The sequence below is a fragment of the Enoplosus armatus genome, chromosome 15 (genome assembly GCF_043641665.1).
Source record: "Enoplosus armatus isolate fEnoArm2 chromosome 15, fEnoArm2.hap1, whole genome shotgun sequence".
In the NCBI taxonomy this organism is placed as follows: domain Eukaryota; kingdom Metazoa; phylum Chordata; class Actinopteri; order Centrarchiformes; family Enoplosidae; genus Enoplosus; species Enoplosus armatus.
This window is the reverse complement of record NC_092194.1, coordinates 2573942-2587683: the sequence shown is the minus strand read 5'-3', so window position 1 is coordinate 2587683 and position 13742 is coordinate 2573942. Positions and strand designations below refer to the sequence as shown.

Sequence of the window (13742 nt, the reverse complement as noted above, 5' to 3'; positions counted from 1 at the left end):
CACACACACACACACACACACACACACACACACACACACACACACACACACACACACCAGCGCCATAATGATTGCCAGTAATAAGATGGTGGGGCTCTCCAGAGGCTTTGAAACAGGACACTAACAAGCTAACAGCACTTCCACCGGGGCTGTCCTCTTGCACGTCAAAGTCAAAGTTGGTTTGATCGGGTGAAGGGTGTGTACGCTTGTGTGTATATGTGTGGGTGGGTCAGGGAGTTGGGGGGGGGGGGGGGTGTTAAAACACTCCAGTCCAGGGTATATAAGTATGTACCACAAGAAACGGATAGTTTTCAACCCAACGTAGACCTGCACACAGCCACTCACAGAAGCAACCGGCGGAAGAGACGCAAAAAAAAGAAATAAAAAAGAAATAAATAAAAAGGCACGGGTGGAAAGTTTTTATCCAAACTTCTTTCTATTTAGAGGCGACAGGAGAGGAAATCAGTGGTAGATAGCAAGCAGAGAGCATCTGGCGGCACGGGGTCGTCTCTGTCGGGGCGGTTGGTGGCTCGCCCTGGAACGTGTCTCCGCTCGCGTTGACGCCTGACCCTTCTGACCCTAACCCTGAAGTCTCAACCCTGAGAGGCTGCTCGCTGGTTCCAAGCTTTCGACAGACAGACGGACCAACGCGTCCACCTGAGAAGCAGGTAAGAAGCCGGCCACCTACCGGCCTGGTGACCACTTTCAAAAATCCCACAACCAACGACCTCTGCATGGAGCTCCTTTTACTTTGAGCTGTGCTGCAAGTTTACGTGTGAAGCCTATGTATGTCTTACATGTATATTCGTGACCGTGAGATTTTCAAAGGTTGCTGGGTTTAGTTGCAGACCCTGTATTGGATCCAGATGCGTGCAATGTTTTAAATATGATTTGCCGTTATGCTTATGTGGCACATATCTCATAAGGACATTTGAATCGGCTGTCTGGAACATGCATGCACGGTCTAAAAAGGTTCTTTACAGCAGCGTGCAGGGGGGAGGGGGGGTCAGGGTGCCTCAGTCATTTCTGGCTCATTGTAGGGTCCCAAAGTTCCCACGCTCAAAGAAATGATTCGATATGTTTCATTTGAAATACACTGTCTGAAATAACCACGGGCAACCGACTCCAAGCAAGAGAGACAGCATACGGAGAACCTGTTCTAACCGTGTAAGGAACACTCTTTGCACATGTTGGCATAAAACGTGTAAAAGGTAGCAAACACGGTAGCCCTGAGGTGAGATTTTTGTATTCTTTTTTCTCATTGCAAAAATCATATTGATTGGGTTTCGGTATTGTAAAGCATTTTGAAGATTATAAACGCGCAACTCAATGTGTTACAACATGTACTTGTATTACTGTCAGTTTCATTCATTTTAGGATGCCTGAGCTGCCCGCCCTCCCCCGACTGTCCTTCCTGTTGCTTTGCATTCTGGGTACGACCTTGTTGACGTCCGGCTTCCCCCAGCCCCCACTGCCTCTCAGGTGGTTACTCACTGAATCTCATCAAGGCAGCAGCAGCAAACTATGACTGTTAATGGCGCAACGGTTGCAAAATAACAGACCAATGAGCTGACCCGCACCTCAGATACCCAACCGTATGTCGTGCTTATTTTAATATCCCTGCGCAATCCGATGATTTATCTTGTCCGATTCCAGAAGCCCTGATGATTCGGACGGACCTAAGCGAGACGTCTGGGACGTCCTCTTCCCCTCGATCTCTCTCCGTGACTGGAGCATTCAAATGATGTCGGCGCCGGGCCTCGGGGCAGCAACCGACAGCAAGGCGGGACTGATGAGGGAGGCGTGGCTGTTCGCCCCAGAGAGGGCAGAGGCAAGGTAACTGCATTCAGTGACACTAGTGCATTGCAGCAGTACCACTCTTTATGTACGGGTTTGGCTGCGCGTCTCGCCGTCTATACACCTGTTATATGGCCCAACTCTGAGTTGCCACTACTTAGGATGACACGCCCCAAACCTCTGACAGAAGCGTCAGTGGTCCAGGTGCGTTGTGGGTAATGCAGGCATCAGGTTTGGACAAGGAAGAAGACTAAAAAAAAAAAAAAAGAAGATATCTCTGGTTCTGCTGCATCGATTTTGATAGTTTTTTAAAACAGACTGTCCACCGTAAGTCCTACAACATCATTGGAGTGTAATGCTAAATCTGTGGAGCACTCTTTAAAAAAAACAAAAAAAAAAACACTTGCAACAACTGGCGTACATGTATAAATTGTAAGCAGTTTTTAAAAAATTTAATTGAGTCATATTGCTTCAATTGCTTTAGAGGTTTCCCAAGAAAAAAGTAAAGATTTGCAAATGTGTGTTTGCTAATCCTTCAATCCTCTCGCAACCCATCAGATGGGCCTTGCGACCTCCATGGGGGTCACAGCACAGGTTGGGAACTACCACGCCATATGTAAATGAGAAAGTGTGTATTTTTTGTAATCTGAGGGAAGTGACCCTTTAAGGGGAGCAGCTTCCTGTCGGGAGTTAGATGAGAAGATTGGTCTTGAACTATTCCTTTCAACAGGAAGTCTCAGAGGAGATTTTGGGGCCTCAGGGTGCTATTGGGAGTTTCACCAAAGTCAAGTAGTGCATCTGCATCAAGCTTTGTCAACTCCGATTTGGTTCAAATGGGGAGAGAACACCAAAACCAATAGAAACCCACGGCCGGATACCAGCGTGGAGCCTCTGGTACCTGGGCTGTTTGCTAGTCACTGATCTTTGAGGTCTCGCTCTGTGTGTCCCCAGCGTGGAGAGGGCGTGGCCTGCTGAGTGGTCGTCCCAGGGCGCCGGCATGGTGAAGAGGAACATGGTCGTGGCTGACGATGCCGCCTTCCGGGAGAAGAGTAAGCTCCTCACCTCCATGGAGAGGCAGAAGTGGCTCAACTCCTACATGCAGAAACTGCTGGTGGTTAATTCGTCATGATGGCCCAGACCTCTACAGTCCTTTTTCTCAGAAACTCTTTTAGAGGAGGGATACCCCAGGTCTCTGGGTGACGGCTCAGTCTGTCCACTCTCGAGACAAGAAGATAGTGTCGTCGTCAAACGTCAATAACGCCTGCTGTATTATTAGCGCTTAAGACAAATTAAAAATCGAGTTATTGTAGCACTTTCACTATTTTAGTCCAAGATGATTCCATGAATGATTGTTTGTTGGTCCTGCTGGAATAGTACAGTGAAATTCAATTTGGTGAATAAATAAATGTTTTTGACAAGTGTAGCGTGTGTTTGACTTCATGCAGTAGTATCAGTGTATATCCGTATATTTGACACAATGCAACTTCAGCTACAAGCAGGGTGTAAGGGTTTGTATTGGTTGGATGAATGCCAGTAAAAGGTCCATTTGCACATTTTAGAGGCACACTTAGAGGCATCTCGCTCGTTTCCTTTCTTTCCAAGGGTGAGGTGAGAAGGCTGATACCAATCTCATGTCTGTGCGCGCGGTTAGCCTAGCTTAGCATAAAGACTTGAAGCAGGGGTAAAAAGCCCACCCTCAAAGCTCACTTATTACGTTGTATCTTGTCGTTTTTTAATCTGTACGTTGACAAAAGAAACGTAAAAAAATGACAATTTGTAGTTTCGGGAGTTATGTGCAAGAGCTACGTTTGGTGAACCACAGCGGGCGGTCTCGTCATCGCAGGGTACCATTCTGCCTGTAGAGTCCTACACCAAAACCTGCGCTCGACAGTCGTATCTGGAAACCTGCGCGATAGCTAGCTATATTAGACACGTGCAGGTGAATGCGCAACTAGCTCTGAAAACACATCTTATCATATATGTGTGTTTAATAATTTAATTCAATGAATTATTTATATTTCTGTTTGTTCACGGATTAAAGTGAGCTTCGTAGACATATGCCTTCACTTTGGACAGAGCCACGCTAGCTGTTTCCCCCAGCTGGCAGTCTTTATGCTAAGCTAGGCTAACCATGCCCTGACTCCAGCTCCGTATTCAACCTACAAGCATATTTCTTTTTTTTTTTCTTTACTCTTTTCTTCTATACTCTAACAATGTAGCTGTTAAACACTCGTACACATTCCGAGGACACGGGGACATTAATTCCATATCATCATTTTATGAACTAGATAAACGTCTAAAATATATATATTTGAATTTGTCCGTAAACACTGAGGACAGCTTGCATATATTAGGAATTATTTATCTGCTTTATGATTAGGGTTTTTTTTCAGGCGTCTTTTGTCTCTTCGGTTTGTTAAGCGCTTTGTGAAGTTAAAAACTGACACAAAAAAAGGTTTATTATCATTTTCAGTTACAACAAACCGAAGCTGGTGAAAGCTCATTTCCTTGTGAAAGCACAAACTGTCAGGAAATATATCTGGTTTCCACCCAAATGTCAAGTGAATCTTTGACAAATTAAAAAAACACGGCAATCCATTTTGTGTTTATTTCTGAATGAATAAACCAGCTTCATGAACATCAGAACAATTCCATCACGCAAATATCAGTCATATCCCACGCTGCGGGATCCAGAAAAGTCTACGGTGGGATCAGCACCAGGTCGTCCAGCCTGCCGATCATCTCCTGCAGCTGCATCCTATTGGCCAGTCTCTGCCTGTCCCTCCTCTCCAGCAGCAGAGCCTCCGTCCGAAGGAGCAGCTGCTCAGCCTGAGACGCGGAGAGCTCATCCGGAGCCTCGGCCCCGCCGCCGGGCCCCTCCGCTGGGAGGCTACTGTTTCTGACTGGCCCCTCAGTCTGGAGCCTGGCTCGGTAGACCTGGGGGAGAGAGGGGAGAGGTGGGGGGAGGGAGGAAGTGTCCGATCCGCCCTGCAACCTCTCTCCTCTGACTCCTCTGTCCTCTGCACCCCCCTTGCCTCTCCTCTGTCCTTTCTGACATAAGATGAGAGGCATTTAGACAGGAACACACAAATATCATTACAAGCAGGAATAATCAATGTAACACCGAAAAAGTAGAAAGTGAAGTACCAACATCTAATATGGGGTCATCGGTTCCTGATTTAAATCAAGATGTTTTAGACGATTTTACAGAGTTCATGTATGGCTGTGGTAACATAACGTTACCCCACGGCGCTAGAAATGGTGGCCAATTGCTCCTATCCTAATGTTTCTATTGCGCTGTACACCAAAACATAACTTAACATAACATCAATTGCACTTTCCTTAATATTTAATGGTCTGGAACTCGCAGCAAATCATTCAAAAGAACTCTTTTTTTACGGAGCTGGAGTCAGGATGTGGTTAGCCTAGCTTAGCACTATGACTGGAGACAAAGAGCTAGCCCGGCTCCGTACCAACCCCTCCGTGGCTCAGGATCCGGAAGAGATGAGCTCTGGTGCACATGGTTATAGTAAGAGCTTTTAATAAGGGGCAGCAGATAACATTTAGACCCGGAAATTGTTTGTAATTTGAAAAGAAATAGGGCCCAGGTTTAAAAATACCAGAATGACCCTTTAAGACCGAATATGACTCAGTACGTACGACATATTGTTGGTGCTTGGTGGAAACTGCATTTCTCCACGAGGATCACTGAAGTCGGACCCAAACCACTCGGTAACGACCTGTGTAGGAATGAACACCTTGTGTGTGTGTGTGTGTGTGTGTGTGTGTGTGTGTGTGTGTGTGTGTGTGTTGCACACCTGTCCTGTGGGCAGTCTCAATAGCACGTCCTCCAGTTTCTCCAGCCCCCGGTTTCCGTGGTGACACGCTCGTGCGCTCCCACCAGGCGCGCGCGTGGGCTTCTCGACAACAGGATCGGTCAGATGGCAGTCCACCACGCTGTCCTACACACACACACACACACACACTTCGCATTACATTTCCTGGCGACGCTGAGAGGCCGGTAGCAATACAAAAATTCACAATTTGACATCATTTTCTCACGGCAGGAAGCCAGGGATGTACACCTAACTGTTTTTAATAAAGTGTTATGAACCATAATGTTGGAACTCACTTCTGCCTAACTTCCTGCGTGTTGTCGTGTCTAACTCACCATCCAGGTCCAGAAGACTTTCTCCACCTGTTTCCAGTTCCGATATGCTTCTAGGAGGTCACAGAGCTGCCGCACACAAACACAGTCCTACAACACACACACACACACACACACACACACACAAATTATTAGTAAAATGTTGCAAATGTTGACATTTACAAACCAAAATGATTAGTAAAAGACAGACAAATAAGATACAAAATGAACCCTCAGTTGTAAACAGACAGGAAATCAAACTGTAACTATGCTACACAACTATAGGCAGAGCATAATATTAGCAATTGATTTTAATGACAGCACAAACACACTTACCTCCGTTAGCGCAGTTGATCTTTGATGGGGGGTTACAGACGAGGGGAGGCCGGCAGATAAAACCTGAGATAAACGTGGATCCCTTGGTCAGACGTGAATACAGCTTATTCCAATAAATATTTCACTCACTGAAATTGGGTGTCTTATAAACATTTTCCAATTTTATGCATGAAAATGCTTGACAGTAACCCAACGGATTCAACGCACACATTAGTGTGCCTATTCTGTCCTGTGGGAAGTTCACATTGTTGAGGAGAAAGGGTCATTGTGCTCTATTCGTTTGGAATAGAGACTCTTCCTGCAATTACGCTCCAAAACGTCTCATTTGCTGAACTGTTCCATCGCAGCGACGGACAAATAAAGGATGGATGGAAGTTGGAAAAGAGGGGGTTTTCTCACGGCGTGGAGCAAGCGGGTTCGCTCCTCTTGCATGGACTGCAGGGTCCGCCCCTGGTTTCTCAGACAGCCCATCAGCCACTGAAGTTTCCTCAGAGATGCAAAGTCCAACCGGAGCTCACTGGAAAGCTGAGGGATCTAACAGAGTGAGAGAGATCAGACATGTGAAAGTATACAAATGCAAATTAGAATCAGGTTTACCAGTATAATGTGCTGGTATACCAGTGGCACAGGTGTGAGGAGCGTTTTGTCCAGTTGCTGTACTCGCTGTGCCAGCAGCTTCTCCAGTGTTCCCGTAGCGAGCAGCCAGCCCAGAGCCAGGAGGAGGTGTCTGCTGGAGGGGCTCCCCTGTTCTTCTCCTTCTCCTCCTCCTCCTCCTCCCTCCCTCCCGCACACCCAGTCAGCGTGGTAGCCAGTCTGCCAGAGACCCGCAGCCGACAGCTTCCTGTTCTCTGAGGCTAGATACGCAGACAGAGAGAGAGAGAGAGAGAGAGCGCATTCAGCCACCAGCAGCAAGTCCAGCCGACCGTTTTCATCCCTTCGAGGAGCGCCGGTCAACATTGGAGTCAGATAAGGTTGTGTGCGGAGTGGGTGCATGATCATACAGGTTGTGAACCAAAAAAAAAAACACTACAAAAACACAACATGGAGACAAAGAGACAAAAAGTCTGCTGTCCACATCATATGTGTTGTTGGTTTTTGGGGATTTACATATGTGTTTTGTCTCATGGGACGTTTTAATAATAATAATAATAATAATCTTACTGACCTCCTCCTAGCTGTGCGCTGGGGGAAACAATGCCAGCTGCCTGAAGGATGCTGGCGAGGAGCTGCCAAAACTGATCCTCCTGGAAAGCGACAGCAAGCAAGAAAGACGTCTGTACAGCATGTCAATATGTACATATATATATATATATATATATATACACAGAGTTGATTTTATTGTTATCCCAGTGTCTGCTCCTGCAGTGATCAAACTGAGGGTTTTCAGTGGAAGTCATTAAAATGTCACCACTCATTTTACCAGGACACCTTCCAACCCATAGTCTGTAATAGTGACTTGTTTGGCTATTATGTAACAGGGGCAAGTCATGACAGAAAACAGTTATATATGTAGTGATTTATTCTGCACCAAGTAACTAACGCTGTCAAATAAATGCAGTAGAACGAAAAGTACAATATTTTGAAAGTAGAAAGAAAGTAGCATAAAGTGGAAATAGTGAAGTTCAAGCACCTTAAAATACTTCAAGTACTTCAAGTGGACAACGAGACGATGAACGTACCACCTCGAGTCCCCCGCCGAATTTAGCCCGCCTGAAGGTCTCCGGCGCGGGGACAGCTTCCAGGCCGACGGCCGCCAGCAGTCTGCACAAAGCTCCGATCACCTGCCGCACTTCGACACTCGCAGCCGCTTTACCCCGCTGCATTACAGCCACGGCGCGCCACAACGCCCGTGACCACACAGTCTATGTTGCCGGCTGTCACACTCCAGTCCAGCGGAGACGCTTTCACGTTCAGAGAGCGACTTCCAAAGACACCTCCGCTTCTCTGGAGCTGGGCTGTTGATATTTCGCGGCGAGGAGGGCGACAGCTTCCGGGTACGAGGTCTGTTGCCAAGGAAGCGAATGACGAAAGGGTGATTGACACCTACGTTGGCCAATTACAAATGTGATTCTGAAAGTGGTTGGTCGGACTTACTTTTCATTGGTGCGTTTGGTTTTTTGTTGCTGTTGGTTTTACGGAAGCGTATCGCTGACACGCCAGAAAAAGAGAGGCGCGTCAGAATCACGTTATAATGTGGAAATGTTGTTTTTCACGCCATAAGGAGATATTTTCACGTCATTACAACATACAAACTATCACGCTATAACAAGTTCAATTGTATATTGTTATAACAACAAGAAAAGTCTCATTATGGCGTGATAAGTTTGTATGACGTAATAACGTGAAAGTACCTGTTATAACGTGAAAATATCTTGTTATAACGTGAGAGTTTGTATCTGTTGGTCCAATGACTAATTAGTCTATGCTGCATTATCATACATCACCGAGATTATCGTTATATTGTGACAAGGTTCCAACATACTTCAAGAGGATTTATTTCAAATATTAAAAGCATTTAAAAACCATAAACATCTCACAACTGCATGTTCATTTCAACGTTCTTACAATGACCTCGAGCATGAATACATGCATTAACCTTGGTACCGCATCACAAAGAGCAGGAACAATGTGGAAACGACAGATCCGACACGAACCTCAAACTAGTTTCCGCCCTTCAATTCTAATTAAATAAGCGAGTTTAGACATCCGCTACGTGACCTCAGTCTTGTACAGCCGGGAAGACGTCAAGCAACACAGGGCCAAACACGGCAGCTTGTGTACGTTGGTCGTGTAAGTTTTCACTCTCGGCCATGTTGGCTCCACAGTCCTCTCCTTCATGTCACATGAGAAGGACAGTACGTCACGACTTGCTACCTGAGAAGTCTGAGGATGGTAATAGACCCTGATTTCAGTGAATTCCTGAAGTCTGATCACAACTAGGAAAAACAGTGTGTTGTCTTAGTACCACGGCAAGATGCAACTGTTTCTCATTTCGTGGCTGACACTAAAATGTAACCAATTGTTCCGATGTGAGGCAAATGTGGCATAATCCAGCTACTCTTTAGCTTTATTCTCTCTCTCCATGGTGATATTATGGAGGGAGGACAGTGTTAGGTGTTTACAGCCAGCTCCTATTACGCTAGAGAAGGTCCAGGAGCTTGGAGCTAATAGAACTACCTGATCAACATCTAGTCCACACAAATGTCTCTGCTCACTAGTGGGTGTGTGTGTGTGTGTGTGTGTGTGTGTGTGTGTGTGTGTGCGCGCGCGCTACACTGTGCTTTAGTTCTTGCTAGAAGAACATAGAGAGGCGTATAAATCAAGGACACTCTAAGATAACATTAAAACTTTTGTGTTTTCGGCCCACGAATGGCACTGTACCACCCGTCCCCGCAGTCAATTGTCAGTTAACAAGAACAATTAGTATTAGCTTCAATATCCTTCATAGTTCAACAGTAAAAACACCATAATTAGGAAAATGTGCTTATCATGTAGTTCCACTTAACAGTATGAGGTCTCATCAAAACCCCTCTCTGGTCCCAAACCCACAAGTCCTGAAGTATTGTCAATTTAACAGGTTGTTTTGTGCTTGTCGGTCCACAACAAAGTCTATGCTCTTGTAAAAATCCTTATATATGTATAAAGAACAGCACCATGACAAACCACAAAAAACTTTAAAAAAACGGGGAAGATCCTTAGGGAAGCGGGTTGTGAGCTTTGCCGATTGTCACGCCTCTCAGCTCTCTCCATCCCCTTCGTCCTCCTCCTGTTTGATGACGGGGGTTCCTGGAAACAACATTTACGGTCAATAATTTCCTAATAAACTTCAGAGACAGAAATACGTCATTTGGTACTTATAATGGGGGAAATATGAATTTTCTAGTAGTCGTTCTTGCACACATTGCTGCTGAAACACTCTTACCATCTAGTTTCTTCAGGTTAGGTAGTCTTTTAGAGGCTTCATCCATCCAGGTCGCCTCAGCTGAATGCTTCTCCTCCAGAGGATTTCCAACAAACACCAGGTCCGCAAGGCATGGCAGGTCAGCAAGCCTCACAAACTCTCCTGCACCGCACAGAAAAGTCACCATGGACCAAATTACACAGCGCCACATCGAGCACTTCAACGCCGACAAATCAACAGCACATTGACTTAAGTTAGAAGTCAGAAACATTTACTGGCCTCAATCAAGCTTTTTACATTGTGAGACACATTGATTCGTGATAAGGACTTTCCTCCCCACAAAATTTGAAGAGGGTACTGTGCTTCCAGCTGAAAATGCAGCTAGAGCTTGCAGTGTCAGACGGTCAAGTTGCAGTTTACATCCATGTCTGTCCAGACTAATATAATATATGTAGTGAAGACTTGGGAGGGATTCAATAAAAAGTCTGGCTAAAAGGAAGTTTTCCCTATATTGAGGATGCATATGTATGATTCCAGTGAATATACATTGTTGATATACATTAATGAAGGATTATCATAGATGTACTGGCTGAACAGGTACACATGTACTTGATTACTATGTAAAGATGGAGTATAGCTACACAAAATGTGGAGCTTTTGTTTTCTCCTGGCATATTTAGATGCGAAGCCTCCATGAGCGGTTGGTGGAACTCACAGGACCACGATTAGCTCGGCGCGCTCCAACGCGTTGTTTGTGGTCGCGTGATTCCGATGACTCAGAATGAGGCAGGAAGTGAAAGGCAGAATGGACGAGATGGAGGAATGCCCATACTGTGTCGTCCAATTCTTGAATTATGGCTAAAAACTTATTTTGAGGTCACACTGAGCTTTGACCTCTGAGTCAAAAGTGTCACCTGTTCAGTGTCCGACCAGCTGTGAAACAGGGTCACCATCTCCCCTTCTGTTCCTGAGATATGGTGATGAATAATGGCCAAAACAGGACATTATGATGTCACACTTAAGTTGACCTCTGACCTTTTGGGTACAAAATGTCATCACTCATCGTTGTTGTATCCCATTTAACATCTGAGTGAAACTGTTGTCATAATTACCGCATCAATTCCTGAGTTATGGCCAAAAACGTTTTTTGACCTTTGACCTCCGAGTCAGAAGTGTGACCAGCCCATTCATTCACTTACCCCATTCTTTGACCAGGTTGTTGGACATGTAGAGGACTCTCAGGTTCTTCATGCATTGGATTCCCTTCAGTTTCTCTATCAAGTTGTAGGAGATCCACAACTCTTCTAATGTGTCCCCTACGGCCTCCTGCACACACAGACAAACCACTGTTGCAAAATAAAGTACACTGAAAGTATGTATTTAGCATGTGCAACCACTTCTCTGATAAAGTGATAAAAAAAAAAAATCAAGCAAGAAGGAAAAGAGGGAAATAATAAAACACTTACCAGCCCAGTGAGGGTTTTTATATTATTTCTTCCTAATGACAATATCTTCAAGTTCTCTGGAAGGACACGATACAACATCACATTACAACACCACGTTTCCACCTGTGAGCGCGTTTGTGCGTGGTTACACATATGTGATTGTGCAGTCGGCACTCACTCAGGCCGTTGAGGTTGGTTATTTTCTCAATGCAGTTTGTGGACAGAGACAGCTTCCTGCGCAGGACACAGTGCAATAACATGTCAGGTATTTGAAGCATTATATAGTAGTCAGGTTTAAAATTGTTGGTGACCCGCCCTGAGAAGTCAGTGAACCGTTTGGAGTTAGCTCTTATGTGCAGTTTTTATACTTTTGGTGGGGAAACATCGACACAACTGATCAACTGAAGTGTTAGCCAATTGCGCATGTGCTTCATTGGTGTTTATAAGCGCTTATGCACATTAGAGACAGTGAGTCGTATTGTCGTATGTTAACGTATCACTTGGTCTCACTCTTTAAATGTGTCAGTGTATTCTGTTAATTATGCTGCCGCTGATTGTGTGAATTTCTGTGCAACAAAACACTGAACTGCTGCCACTCTGTTTTCATGTACACCGTCTACGATTGGAACTAATGCCTTGTGTCAAAGGGGTCGTTGGTCACATTGGAGGATCCCTACTACCGATTTCCCAAATTTGCAGCTTTAGCGGAAAGTACTTCATACCTTTATAGTGGATCAAATGCTTTGTGTACTGCCTAGTCGAGACAGCCATGTGTCTGTTGTGTACACGTCGAAAAAAAACAACATGTACCTTTGAACAGGGCAGCTATACTTGATGCAAAGACATCCAATAAATGAGCTCAACTAGGTTGATCTCATGGTTACAACGTGCCTGCAGACTGCATGCAGAAACATACTTACGCCCATCAGTCTGTGCATCACAAATAAGAAATTGTATCGCCACAGGACTCACTCGCAGTTGGTCAGTGTGGAGAGAGAGGCGTCCATCTTCTCTATAGGGGGAATCTGCCCATACAGTTTTATGGCTTTAGCCTCGCTCGCTTTCTCCCCTGATTTCTCCTCCTGACCACACACACACACACACACACACACACACACACATACAGAAAGACAGAGAGAGAGAGGGAGAGATTAAAAGATGCATTTACAAACAACTATGCTACAATGCAACCACACAAATGCACCTCCAGTCACTAATTCTACATACTTTTCTCTACACAGAGAAATAATCATATTTTACACAGTTCTGCGTGGTGTTCTGTCAGTGTGTGTGTGTGTGTGTGTGTGTGTGTGTGTGTGTGTGTGTGTGCCCACTCACCAGTTTGGCCAGGGCCTCTTTCACAGTCGTTGCTTTGGCCTGGAGACATTACATGACATTCAGTGAGACAGGGAGAGGGCTGGGTGTGCTGGCAAAATAGCAGACAAGCTAGCAACAGTAACGCTACAACATTAAACACACTTCTTTCTTTTTTTTCTTTTTTTCTTTTTACTGAGATACGGGCTTTGAATATGCACTATAATTTTTCATTTTGATGTTTTGGCTGCTAGACACGCCATTGTGAGCGAGCTGGGCAACGAGGCGTACAGGCGCGTCCGGGACAGAGTTGACGTTAGCCGGCTATTTAACGCTAGTTGACACGGGGCGTTAGCGAACTAGCTAATTAGAGTTAGCCCACTTAGCTCACGGCGGCGACAGCGTTGCACGTAAGGTCAACGACAGCGCTCACACGCGGAGTTACGACGTGTCCGCGTAGGTGGTTACGGCCAAGACCGTCTACATTCGCGAGGAAACACCGAACAGCGACATTAGAAATGGACCGACGGCACAAACACTCACCATCTTGGTGGTTGATGTCTGCTCTGGTTGCTATGGCACCGACGTGCAGCCTTGCAAGCTGCGCCTGCGCAGTGTAACTGACGGGGCTTGACCCAGTTTAGAAAACAAAATCTTAACTGCAAGATGACAACTTAGGTTACTTACGTTATTATTGTTTTACACTAAAGTATAAGTGGCTGTGTTATTGCCATTATCGCACGTTTACCTCGCAGATCAAGTGGATTAAAGTTCAGATCATTTATGTTATCACACTGTGCAA

At 45.4% G+C, this 13742-nt stretch overlaps 3 protein-coding genes across 3 annotated transcripts; 1 reads left to right on the top strand and 2 right to left on the bottom strand.

Annotated features, from left to right (window-relative positions):
* Positions 1-652: 652 nt before the first annotated feature.
* On the top strand, positions 653-3100 carry pth2 (parathyroid hormone 2). Its single transcript, XM_070921013.1, has 4 exons — positions 653-668; positions 1378-1482; positions 1657-1836; positions 2749-3100. Exons 2-4 carry the CDS (start codon positions 1379-1381, stop codon positions 2924-2926), a joined length of 462 nt encoding a protein of 153 aa, XP_070777114.1. The 5' UTR covers positions 653-668; position 1378; the 3' UTR covers positions 2927-3100.
* A 1290-nt stretch (positions 3101-4390) lies between these two features.
* Positions 4391-8235, bottom strand: tedc1 (tubulin epsilon and delta complex 1). The gene is made up of 8 exons (XM_070920822.1): positions 7960-8235; positions 7446-7524; positions 6899-7134; positions 6680-6814; positions 6281-6343; positions 5969-6055; positions 5616-5759; positions 4391-4848 (listed from the first exon to the last, which is right to left on the bottom strand). Exons 1-8 carry the CDS (start codon positions 8101-8103, stop codon positions 4498-4500), a joined length of 1239 nt encoding a protein of 412 aa, XP_070776923.1. The 5' UTR covers positions 8104-8235; the 3' UTR covers positions 4391-4497.
* A 565-nt stretch (positions 8236-8800) lies between these two features.
* On the bottom strand, positions 8801-13494 carry dnal1 (dynein, axonemal, light chain 1). Its single transcript, XM_070920494.1, has 8 exons — positions 13484-13494; positions 12965-13003; positions 12599-12708; positions 11805-11860; positions 11648-11703; positions 11381-11507; positions 10203-10343; positions 8801-10066 (listed from the first exon to the last, which is right to left on the bottom strand). Exons 1-8 carry the CDS (start codon positions 13484-13486, stop codon positions 10017-10019), a joined length of 582 nt encoding a protein of 193 aa, XP_070776595.1. The 5' UTR covers positions 13487-13494; the 3' UTR covers positions 8801-10016.
* Between the last annotated feature and the right edge of the window lie 248 nt (positions 13495-13742).